Raw genomic sequence first — 13,276 nt, 5'->3', positions numbered from 1 at the left:
ATTCTGAACCATTTCGCAGCCACTCACTGTTACCCAAGCTCTCACAGAGACCAACAACGGTCAGCTTGTCCAGACTCTTTCGACTGCCTGGGCGTTCCTCCCTTCCCGACAACAATTGCATCACCTCGGGGCAAAGTCTACTCGCTGAGAGTTGAAAGGTTAAAACAGTAGCGGTAGCCCCAATTTCTTTATGGACATTTTTTGAATGCTTTGGATGCAAAATCATTGTCTGGTTTGTGATAAAATAGGGACATCAAGTCAAACATGGGTTTCCCCAAACCAGTGCATGCTAGGTGAAGCAACACCGCATGTATATAAGAAATCCTAAGAGGATTGCCTTGATATCATTCCTCTTCTCACACTTGTCACTCAGCCAGGCGACATATAGAACACAGTCAGCCCCCTCCTCCTTCTCCCCTTACCATTACTTAACATTCCTACAGCGGGTCATCACACCATGTTTGTAATGTCACACTCGTGGAGCGCTTGCGGGCTTTTTTCTTTTAATTTTATCAACGGTGAGTGGAAAACAAAGAGCACTGTGTCGTCTGAGTGAGAGCAAATACATGTTTCAGGTTACGACCCTCTACCCCGAAAACCTGTTGGAGTCCAAGTGGGGGTATCAGGATTGATGACCCTGTTGATTTCCTGTAATTGTAGCATAAAAGTCATGATAGAAGCATAGGCGGATCTACTATTCAGGCGAAGTAGGCAATCGCCTTAGGCCCCCAACCAGTAGCGGGCCCCCAACCAGCTGCCCTTGCCCCAACAAGCAAGAGCTTGGGCCACCGGAGCCAGCATCGTCATGTATAATTATGTCAGCATACCAAACAAACAAATAACAAAACAAAAACGAAAGCCATTTGAATGATGCATTTATATTAGCTCTCCCCCTCACAGACGGACTACAATGGACTGTTCCACGACGACGGACTGACTATCAGTCGCTTAGTTTCATTTAGCGCCGTTTAGCTTCGCTTAACTCCGTTTAGCATCACTTAGCTCCGCTTAACTGTTCGTTGGCTTCACTTAGCTCTCCCGCGTTTTCCACGCCACTAAGCTAGCTATCTTTACAGCTCACATGCTACTTTGCACGTCGGCTATCGTTAATTTCGAACACATAAGTGAACGTGCTCTCCATGAGAGCCAAAGTGCAGTGAGGGAGAAGTTGAGAACAGGCCGCTAATGCCTCTTTTAACTTTCTTCTTCTTTTTCACACCGAACATAAAATACACGACAGCACACCCTGTGGAGAAAAAATGCAGTACAGTTCAAATCAGTCGTACATTAACTAACACTCAACAGCTGGTTAACAGCATTTGCTAACAAAAAAAATTTAAATCTATTAGTGACACCACAAGCACTGACGAAAAATGTTTTTTTTTACGGAGTGTAAAGCTTTCGGTTAGCGGTTTAGCGAACGTAGAACATTTCAAAATAAAAAGCACGTCATGTTCGTCAAATAAATAATGATTTCTGGAGTTAATCCCACATACTTCAGAATTAATATTATAATATGTTGAGTAAATACTACAGAATGTCTACACTAATAATAGCATTCAAATGACACTCTTTATGACAAATATGATTTACAATGAATAATTATAATTATTATCCGACTATTATATATAGTAGTATACGATAATAATAATGCTAGATTTTTTTTTTAAGAATTGTTTTGAATAATGTTCGAAACGCAGAGTCAGTGTTCTGAATCTGTTTCCTTTACATTCTTTTGCACTAGTAAATGCTATCAGCAATTAACCCCGTTGTTTATTTGTGATTAATTATTGTTATTTACATGATTATTTGTACATCAATAAAGAATTTAAGTGTTCCAAAATGGGTTTGTGAATTAATACGTGTCAACAAAAATTTAATTGCAAAATTAGTAAAAAAAAAAAAAAAAAAGAAAATTATTAGATTAGTCGACTAATCGGACTGATCGTAAAACTAGTCGGCTGATTAATCAGGAGAAAATTTGTCGTTAAGGACAGCCCTGGTGTACCCGAACATATTTCCTCCACACCCTTCTCACCTTTTTAACCCCTGACCCATTAAGAGGGCCCCTGGATATGTTCGCCTTAGGCCCCAAAATTGACAAGTCCGCCACTGGATAGATGTTAAACAAGATGACAATATCAGAGGGTAAAACCCTGAATACTACCTCCTACCCTATTTTTAACCTTTTCCCCCCTTGCCCTGAGGCCCTTACGTTTGCAAACAAACAACACCACTCTTTGAAATCCCCACAGCAAACGCGCTAGCATGACGAGACAACACCTCACTGGAACATCCACTTTCCGCCCTGCCGCCTCTTAACAAAGATTTCCTGTTGACCACTTGACCCTTGCACAAAAAAATGTCTTTACATCTGATTCAGGGTGTTGTGATGTCCCTCCTCTCCCAAAAGAGTCAGTTTGCGGGCCTTTACAAACATCTCTGGTCTGTAATTGGGAATTCCAACTGCAGTTAAGGCCAATAGTGACCAGCTTGAGTCACTTGGTATTGCTTGTTTCAAATAGGAGTGGGAACCTCTTGGTACCTCACGATACAATCGAAACGTTGGTCAGGAAATCATTCTAGGATATTCTAAAAACAACTGGAACAGAAAAACAAGCTTCTGCTGTGAATTGGAATGAGTTTATCACTAGTAAACGCCCAATCCATTTGAACTGGAAGGGATAGCAGGGATTCGTTCATTCGCTGCTATCCCTCCCACTTCAAACGGATTGAACGTCTATGGCCGTCAGTAATTTTGGGCCTTTTACGGTCATTTACCTGTTGATTTTCAGTTACTTCCTGTTGATTTTGGGGTATTTCATGGGTCACTTCCTGTTCATTTTTTGTAACAGAACAGGAAGTGACCTGGGAATAGCCCAAATGAATAGGCAGTGACTCAAACTCAACAGGAAATGACCTGTAAATGCCCTAAAACAGGGGTCCCCAACCTTTTTTGCACCACGGACCGGGGTTATTTGTAGAGACGTGCGAAATTTCCGTTTCTTAGATGATTCCCGATTCGGCCGTGGAAGATTCGAGAACGATTCACAAATATCCAAATTCTGATTATTGAATTATACCAGGTAAAGCGGAAGTAAAACACAGTCAGCGCGGTCTTTTGGACGCAATGAGGAACGGACCGAGAGTAAATATCATGTTCAACTCATGCCGCTAGATAAAAAAAAAAAAAAACAATCATACCTGACTGCGGCTGACAGCCGCTACAAACAACGCCCAGTTGCTAGTTGCTACATACATACGGCTACAGTAGATGTCATATATATGTCGAACTAGATGCAAAATGACAGACGACGTCGGTGTTAGAAGTTGTATGACTGAACAGAGATGCGAAATGACAGACTTTCCGGCGTAAGTAAACAGCCGCCATCTTAAAGCAGTAGACCTCTCTAGAAGGCTCTGTTGTAGTGAACCTAATTAACTTTTTATCTAAAATACTCCTAAATCGCCAGAATCTTGCCTTGAATCTATCTTTAAATGATGAGATAGTTTTAAAACTTTGACAAAAGTAGACAGAAGGGAAATTATGGAATAACGGGAGCAATTTTAACAACTGTAACAGTTTATTCACAACATTAAATTGAATATAGTTTAAAGCTGCTGATACAGAATGGGGACTGGAGTTTTTTATTTACTGTTATTTTTGTATATTTGTTTACTGTTATGTTAACTTGATACTGAAATAGTAGTTTGGTTTAGCCTGAGAGGATTTTTTAACAATTTTGGAATTAATGTACAAAACATTCAAAAAAGGAGGGGGGGTGCATCAATAATCGTTTTATAATCGAATCGGAGTCTCTGAATCGTAATCGTAATCAAATTGTTAGGTGCCCAAAGATTCCCAGCTCTAGTTATTTGGGACTTTTTTTTCACGGATCGGTGTTCTGACAAATTTTGTAACCCATCAAAAATTGCAACGATGCGGTTCTGCGCATAACGTTAAACATAGCCGCAAAATGCGCAAATGCAGCGATTCCAAAGTAAACACTACAAACTTTCTTGAAAGAAAGGAATATTAACTTACATTTGAACATGGAAGGACATGAAGAAAAGTTCTCCTCAGATACATCCTTCCATGTTAGCTGCACACAGCAACTGCACACCGCTCTCACCATGAACGACTTCGCCTTGTCGTTACGCATTAATTTAGAAGCCCGCTTCACAAAAGCTACGTTCATACTATAGGTCTTACACGAATCTGATTTTTTCGTGTTTTTCCGACTCGAGTGAGGCATTAACTTGACGGTCTGAACATGACAAGTCGCATAGAACTGGACCATTTCAAATCTGATCTGGGTCACTTTCGTATGTAGTTCAAATCCGATCTGGGCCACATTTTTCCAGACTGTCGCGGCGGTCTGTACTGTCCAGTCTCTTAAATCGGAATTCATGCAGCAATTACGCTACAGTAGCGGTGCAGCTGTGCGTTATTAGCGCCTAGCTTGCTTTGAACACAGCTTTTTAGGAAGGGTCGGACTTGACAACAGTCATAAAAAAATTAAAATGGGTTGAGGATAAGCCTGAGAATGATCGGTTTTCTGTCTGCTCCATATAAGCAATATTTCAACATTGCTTACACGGCCGAGAGTCGGGGCAAACGCCCGTATGTGTGTGTGACATGCACGGACAGTGCGTGCATGCTATCGATCCATATTCTTTGAATATAAACCTAAACTGTGATTATTTATGTCTGTTATTTGTGTCCTCTTTTTAAAAAGCAAAATATGATATCCCTGGAATGACGGATGACAGCCAGCATGTGTGGTCATTTGTTTTGATGCTTCTGCGCATGCGAGTCGTCTTGCTCAGCGCGTGTCGGACTGTGAATTAGTGCGCATGCGTAGTACTTGAAAGGTCTCAATGGACAAAGGCAGTCTGAAGGGGCATGCCAAAAAAACAGATATGATAAAAAATCGGATTTGTGCATTAAGACCTATAGAATGAACCTAGCCAAAGATACGATGTTGGAAATTGTAGCAAGGTTTTCAATGCTCTCGTAGCTATGTCAAGGATTTTCCGGAATGACTTTAATCCAGAACCTCGGAAGAGTTGTTGTCTCAAATGTACGTTTAATAAGGTCGCCGTCATTTGCGATCTCTACAAGCTGATGCGCCTGTTGCACAGACATGCTCGAATCACTCGGTTTATTCACAAACGGGTCACGAATCCACTCGTTCGCAGTTCGTGGGTCTTCGAGGTTGTAGGCTCGTCAGGTACCCTTTTCGCCGTAAAAATATCTCCGTTATTGATTAGACGTTTTTGATTTTATGACAGAGGCTTGGGGCCGGATGAAATTTGACCACGGGCCGCATTTGGCCCCCGGGCCGGACTTTGGACATATCTGGCCTAAAGGCACAAGTTCCATCTTTTTTGTGTATTACACAGCTAAATATACTCACTTTAATTACTGAGGATCCTAGCATGCCCAGCTTGTTTGTGGAGAAACATGTAAACATTAACCAAGGAGGACAGAATTAATCTAATAAGATTCTGCAGCCAGCAAAGATGCCTGATTTAGCCACGACGACCACGTGGAGAGACCACTTTGGCCACACACAAAGAGACACTTTGAAAACTAGTACGTGAGAGTGCGAATGAGTTAAGAACATTCACACAAAAAAGGCAAGTGTGTGGCATGCAAAAAATGAATGGGATTTCCTTAGCAAGTGTGTGAATGACTCTGCAAAAAATATGGGAAATCTTGCTACTATAATTATGTTCTGTCCAGGTCAGAAGATTCGGATATTGTCTCTTCTGACAGACCCTCATTAGCAGGACCTTGACTGCTGAATCCAACAGTAGGAGGTGAAAGGTTGTGTGCAGAGTGGTTCAGGGTCAATCCTGGGCGTGTCTTCTTTGAACTCACAGGTGGGATACCCCGGTGCCAGGATGCGTCTCTGTTGGGTAAGAAGTCCCATTTCTCTTGCCTGACCACGACAACCCACATCATATCATATCTCATATCCAATTAAACTTAATGCAAATAGCACATCTGTCTCAAATTAGGCATATGCTATAATTACATGTTCCTATAGAGTCCTTGTTGAACTCAAATGTATGAAGAGGGGAGTGAAAGTGAGGGTTGGAGTTGGGAGGGGGTTGAGAACGGGGGGGGGGGGGGGGGGGGGGGGGCTCTGAGCTACGCAACTCCTTGAACAGGATTAAGAAGCAAACCAAGTGAAAGCCCCATGGGGGTAAAGAATGGGTTGGTTCAGGTGGGAGGTACGTGTAGCAGCACGTCATCTTTCAACAAGGCTATAGAGAAGAAGATCAGAAGACAGTAAAGCATCAATCAGCGCTAATCTTTTAACTATACGGACACCTAAACCTATTTATAAGCCTGCAAGGGCCCTCTCTCAGGTTCACGCGAATTTCAAAAAACACGATTGCTTGACTTGACGAATATTAATCAGAGAAAACAAATCTGTGGCTGAATGTGGCTGACAGCAACATTCATTTGCCAGTAGCGTTTCCTAAACGCTTTAGTCTTAATTGACAGAAAAACAAAACGCACGCAGCTGAGAAGAACCTATTCAAGTGAAGCAAACAGGTGCATTACAGTGAAGAAACCTCTACAGATAGTTATCATTGCCAGAACCGAGCCAAATGTTTTAATGTGAAATTCGACGAGCTTAGATAAGAGCTTTAACAAAAAGAACACATAGGCCTTGGCTAACGGACCACTCTCTCGCTCTATCTCTTGAGTACAGACGGGATAGTGTTGTGGCTAGCTCAATGTGTTAAGCAAGTATATCTCAGGAGAGATAGCAGGGAATTCTGAAGGGGGATGGCGCAACCTTCCCATGCCTTCTGAGCACCAAAACAAAAGCCGGAACACATGAAAGAGTTGAAAAAGTTTCTTTCTTCCAAATCTTATTAACTAGAGGTGTGACAATATATCGAACTGGTGATATATCGTGATAATTTGTATCCCAAAATGTTATCGATATGCTCCTGCCAAGAATCGAAATATCATTTTAAAAAGGTGTCAATGTCTAAAAAAAAAAAATTAAAATGAACCAACAATTTGCTACCAAAATCTTCCACCATAATAGTGTCTCAATTAACTCTAAGGCTGCATTTACGGTGCTTGACGCCCAATCCATTTAGACAGGGAACGTTCGCTCATTCGAAACCAGAGCGTTCAGTCATTCTGTCCGATTTTCAGGGCATTTACAGGTCACTTGCTGTTCATTTTAAGGCATTTACAGGTCATTTCCTGTTGAGTTTGAGTCACTGCCTATTTATTTGGGTGATTCCCAGGTCACTTCCCGTTCTGTAACTCAACATAAACAGGAAGTGATCCATAAAATACCCCAAAATCAACAGGAAGTAACTCAAAATCAACAGGTAAATTGCCTGGCATTGCCACTGACGGCCAGACGTTCAATCCGTTTGAAGTGGGAGGGATGGCAGCGAATGAACGAACGTTCATTCGCTGCCACCCTCCCAGTTCAAATGGATTGGACCAGGGCTGCAGCTATCGAATATTTTACTAGTCAAAAGTTAACTAGTTAAACTAGTTAAAATATGAATCTATGTACAACAAAAGACCAATTGGCTAACTTACACAGAAAAAGTCCGCTAGCTTAAATGCTATAAAATGCTAAAGTTTTTTTTCAATTTTTACAATGCTCTTAACAAATGGTTCAGACACATATTCCCACAAAAAACGGTCAAATATACCTTAAAACTAAATCATGAATGCATTAAAAAACATTAGCGCAAACAAAAACTTGGCTAATGTTGGTCTTAACAGGGAGCAGCTGGTTTCAGCCATGAGAAATGAGTTAAATCATATTCATTGTTGCCACCCAAATCAATAAAACTACATGCAAACACTTTTAAAATAAACCAATACAACGCCACTTTAATTAAACGAATACTCGAAGCAACAAAATTTGATTATTTTTTTCTAATTGAATACTCGAGTTAATTGATTAATCGTTGCGACACTAGATTGGACGTCTACGAGTGATGAACTCATTCCAATTCACAGCAGGAGCTTGTTTTTCTGTTTATTAGTTCTTTGTAGAATATCCTAGAATGTACCGATAATCGTTGTATCGCCATATTGTCAGATCATCGTTATTGTGAACTTTGTATCGCAAATCGTATCGGATCGTGAGGTACCAAGAGATTCCCGCTCCCATTAGTAACCATCGTCAATTTGACACACGGAAAGATCTAAAACCTACTGGCAAGTACACATAAAGATCCCAGTGAGACCATCATTAGGTCACTGTTGTCATGGATACAGCAAAGGCTGTCAGCTGTTATTGACAAACAGGAGTGTGTGGGGGGGTGGCGGCTATAAGGTCGAGTACTATTGAGGTCAGCCAGCATGTACCCTCCCTCACCCTACCCTGGACCCTCTGTGGGTTGTCTTTAAGAGCAATAAAAAGGACAGTCTGCCTTTTGTTTGGGACAAAGACAGTGAGCTAGTCACTTAGCAAGACAACACTGCAAGGTAAAAGACTTCCACCACCTGATGTGTGAATCATACCAGCACCTTTGTTTCAGTTCCTTCAAGTTTCTGCAGGTCAATTTCCAATCAGAACTGAAGTTGCAAGTTTGTTGGTTACAAAAGAAAGCCATTTGTATTCCTAAAGTATGTTTCCCATGCTGGCACTGCTCAGCTTTGAGAGGAAATAGATGACAAGAGTGGCGGAGCTGGGTTGGGTTGTTTGCCCACTTTAGCAGAGCGCAAGGGGAAGGGGTATTAGCATAAAGAAAGACAAAGGAGGTTGAGCAAGCAGCTGTCAGGAGATGCCTGGCTAGTTTATTCAATCAGGGTATTAGATTGATCCTGTCTGACTGCCTGATTAATGGCACTTGCAACACTTGCTTGTGTGTGCTTGCCAACACCGGAGCCCTCAGCTTGCTGGTTAAGGCGGGATGTCCACATGTTTGCGTTAGTGTAATCTTTAACTCTTATCGCACAAAGTCTGCTTCTGGCGCTGAAAAATACTAATCCTGACCACGCCAAGGGACACTCAACCAAAGGAGGAATTTTGACTACAACAACGAGCAGCTTCACTATGTGGAAACCCTCCAAATAGCGCATTTTATTACCTTAACTATCTACCTGCACACAATGCATTCATCACCCGAATGGCACGAAAGCAGCTGAACCGGATCCTGTAAAAAGCCTGCAGCACTTACTGAATTTACTTTCATGAGAAACAAAAACCTGCCATTACAGTATATCAGTGGACCGTGAAAACACATCCAATATTGTTTACAAATACAGACACAATTAGCTTGCATAGAATTTCCAATGAATGAAAAAAATGTGTTTTACCTGTGACGGAGATGATCATGGGCGCCTCGAGAGGCCTGTCGTTGTCCAGGGCCTTATTCAGCCGCAGATCTCCTGTGTCCTCGTTCAACAGCAAAAGATTGAGCTCGTTTCCAGACACAAACACGTACCGCAACTTATCCGACACGTCCGGGTCGTGAGCAGGTACCCTTCCGATTATTCCAGATGGAAAACTGTTGGACTTGTTGGTGACGTAGTTGTTGAAAATAATGTCAAAGTCCTTCAGCACAGGTAGGTTGTCATTCAGGTCCACTAGGCGGATGTGCACGGTGGCCCGGCTCACGAGCGGCGCCGAGGTGGCCTGTACCACAATGACATACTCGGTTTTAGTCTCATAGTCCAGGTCGATGAGGGAAACGAGGTCCCCGTTGAAAATGTCCAGCTCGAAAATCTCTGGGAAGTTCCCTTCGACTATCTGATACATAATCTGAGCGTTTGTGCCCTCATCTGGGTCTGTGGCAGTGATTCGGGCCACAACGGACCCGACTGGACTGTTTTCCTTCACATCGATGAAAAGCTCATCCTTTTCAAACACCGGAGCGTTGTCATTAATGTCCTGAACTACCACATGTATAGAAACAGCTGCTTTTAAAGGCGGAACCCCCCTGTCGACAGCATAGGCCTTGAGTTCATACACAGGAACGTTCTCCCGGTCCAGTTTGCGAGCGGTTCTGATGATCCCAGAATACTGCTCGATGAAGAAGTCCCCGTCTCCATCATCACCGCCCTGGAACGTGTAGGTTAGTCTGCCATTGGAGCCAGAATCTCTATCTGAGGCAGATATCTGGAGTACGCTAGTGTAGACAGGGGCATCCTCAAATACGTTCCCTTGGTACATGTCTCGGAGGAACTGAGGAGCGTTATCGTTAGCATCCAGGATGATAATCTCCACGTAGGTGGTGTCGGATTTTTGTGGGATGCCATTGTCTTTAGCGATGATGGCCAGCGTGAAAGAAGCCTGGTCTTCATAGTCAATTTCCATTTGGGTAGTGATGGCACCAGAATCAGGGTCGATTTTAAACTGAGGGACGCTGTCCTCTATAATATACGTGATGCGAGAATTTTCTCCCGTGTCCTCATCTGTCGCACTGATTGTCACCACAGTGGAACCGACTGGTTGTTCCTCACTGAGCGTCACCTGGTAGTTCGCGCTTTGGAAGACGGGCCGATGCGTGTTGGCATCCGTGACATTAATAAACACCTGTGCGGTGTCTGAACGGGTTCCATCGCTGGCGGTGACTGTCAGTACATATTGGCGTTCCTGTTTGTAGTCCAGAGGGAGAGCAAGGGTGATGAGGCCACCGCCGCTCTGGCTAGTGATAGCAAAGCGGTTCCTGGTGTTCCCGCTGGAGATCTGGTAGGTCACCACACTGTTGACATCGCGGTCAAGAGCAGTCACCGTGAGCACACTTGTCCCCACTACGGCGTCCTCGTTGATCTTCAGCGAATAGATTTTCTCTGAAAATGTGGGCACGTTGTCATTTACGTCAAGCACAGTTATGCTAACGCTAGCCGAGGAAGACATCACGGGAACGCCGTGATCCCTCGCCTCCACCCCGAAGCTGTAGAACTCTGTGGTCTCCCGGTCCAACTCTTCACTAACTGTAATCCACCCTGTGCTGTTGCTGATGGTGAACGGAAAACCGGGAACGGTGTCCGTCAGACGGTATTCCAGTCGAGCATTCTCCCCTGAATCGCTGTCTATTGCTTGAATGTGGATGACGGAGTAGCCGATGGCGACATTCTCCAATACGGTCGCCTGGAAAGGTGTACTGACAAACATGGGGGCATTGTCGTTCATGTCCACCACTTGGACAACCACCATCCCAGTGCCGTTGATCAGCGGAGGTCTGCCGCCGTCCTGCGCTTTGATTCGCAAATTATACTCCCGAATCATCTCATAGTCCAGCGGGTTGATAACATCAATTACACCAGTAGGAGAATGAATGTAGAACTGCCCTTTAACATTGCCGCTAATGATGCTGTAGTGAACTTTCGCGTTATTCCCCTCGTCTTTGTCCGTTGCTTCGACTTGGATGACTTTGGTGTTGATGGCTACGTTCTCTTGGACCTGCACGACGTACCTCTTTTCTTTGAATTGAGGGTAGTTGTCGTTTTCATCCTCGACAGAGATGTGGACGGTGGCAGTCGCCCGGCGGGGACCTGGGTCTTTCCCCTGGTCGTTGGCCTCAACAGTCAGCCGGTACTGCGCCCGGGTCTCCCTGTCGGGCCGCTCTCTGATCCTCACCAGGCCGTTCCGTGGGTCGATCTCAAAGACGGAGTTGACGCCGTCGCCGTTGACTATTTTATAGATCATGTTCGCGTTGGCGTGGGCATCCCCATCGGTGGCACGGATAGTCATCACTTCAAACCCCACTTCTACATTCTCCCTGATGCTAACTCTATACTCGGACTGCTCAAACACTGGGCTATGATCGTTGGTGTCACTCACAGTGACAGTCAGGTAAGAAGTGGCGTGTCTTCGCGGCGTGCCATTATCACTCGCCGTCACTTTAAAAACATGTGTATCTTTTACTTCTCTGTCCAAAGCCTGAATGGTTGTTATGCTACCCGTCTGAGAGTCGATTGTGAAAAAGTCATTGGATCGACTGTCGAACAAAGCTTCCATGCTGTACTCTAGCCTTCCTGCCTCGCCATCATCTGGGTCGGTGGCTTTGAGGGTGATGACCTGCGTCCCGGCTGGCTCATTTTCAGGCACTGACACTTGGTAGTTGGGGAGCTGGAACATCGGGGAAGCATTCACCTGCCGCTTACCTCTACGGGTGGACTCACTGGCATTTCCCTGAATGGATTCCGGCGCAGATCCGAAGCGCAAAGTGAACAGCAGACTGAGACCATCACCTTCAGAGGTGTTCACAGGACATTCCAAATCCACTTCAGGCTGTGCTCTCATGCTCTCCGGACACAAGTCATTGGCAAGAAACAAAGCTCCACGCCTAAGCAGTGCGGCGACATGTTGTCCAACACACATAGTGTCCAAAAAAGCGGTACTCCGTGTGAAAGAAGGTAAATATTCTGTAGCGTTAAACAGAAGCGCTCCGAAACGAATGCAAGAAGTATTCTCCAATTTGAAAGTGTGCTTAATGTGAATATCAGGTTTAATTTGTGAACTCTTTCTCCTGTATTTGATAAAACAGTCCTGTCCATGGACGAACACATTCAAATGTGTCAGAATGATGTCTTCAGAAGTCAATGAGCTGGTCCTAAAATACACACGCGCGGGGTTCCACAATATGCGCTTACACTCCACAGTTCTTGCCAGTTTGATAACCCCACTATGCTTCCCCACTTGGAAAAAACTCCACATGGATTCTTGAGATAAACTCCTGTCAACATTGTAAGTCCAGCCCGGTCCTATGGACAAGTTCGCCAAGACATGCCCGGCTTGTAAAGACTCCGTGAGGTGGAGTTCCAAGCCTGCCGAGTGCGGCGCGTTGTTGAGCAGGACGCAAACCCAAATCCACGCGCTCCACAGAATCATACTCGGAAACATCACTAAGTGAACTCCAGCAAAGAATCATCTGAGGCAACTCTCCCACTCATGGCGTGGCGTCCGACTCTTCTCCTTCATTTTGGAAGTTTTAAACACTCTGCGTATCCATAGCGTCAGGAGCTCCACAGTGCGCACTCAAGCCTACGTACTTTTTAAATGACGCACAAAATGGCTTCGCTGCTCTCCTCATCCAAAACCTCCTCCTCCTACTCCTGAGGAGTGCATTTGCATAAACCTGCTGAGATCCCCTGCAGGACGCTTTCAGAGGGGGGTCTCCCCCGGCCCCTATTTCTTTTCATGGAGATTTAGGAAGTGGTTGAGCAATGCGCGCAAGTGCATTGTTATGACAATAAGATGAAATCCTAATGCGCTATAAAGTTTTATTCCTCTTTAAACTTTACTGCAACAGCCTAAAACGT

At 44.2% G+C, this 13,276-nt stretch overlaps 2 protein-coding genes across 2 annotated transcripts in view; both read right to left on the bottom strand.

Annotated features, from left to right (window-relative positions):
• The window catches only part of celsr1a (cadherin EGF LAG seven-pass G-type receptor 1a), an 87,526-nt gene extending 74,375 nt beyond the window's left edge, over positions 1-13,151 (bottom strand). The window contains exon 1 of the mRNA XM_057855039.1: positions 9,326-13,151. Coding sequence (XP_057711022.1) covers positions 9,326-12,857 — 3,532 coding nt within the window. The 5' untranslated portion in view covers positions 12,858-13,151. The remainder of the gene's footprint in view (positions 1-9,325) is intronic.
• Positions 1-13,276, bottom strand: part of trmu (tRNA 5-methylaminomethyl-2-thiouridylate methyltransferase) — a 40,991-nt gene that overhangs the window by 17,062 nt on the left and 10,653 nt on the right. The gene's annotated exons all lie outside the window — the stretch shown is intronic.

The sequence above is a fragment of the Corythoichthys intestinalis genome, chromosome 13 (genome assembly GCF_030265065.1).
Source record: "Corythoichthys intestinalis isolate RoL2023-P3 chromosome 13, ASM3026506v1, whole genome shotgun sequence".
In the NCBI taxonomy this organism is placed as follows: domain Eukaryota; kingdom Metazoa; phylum Chordata; class Actinopteri; order Syngnathiformes; family Syngnathidae; genus Corythoichthys; species Corythoichthys intestinalis.
The sequence above is the reverse complement of the archived record's forward strand: the minus strand, read 5'-3'. Positions and strand labels throughout refer to the sequence as shown.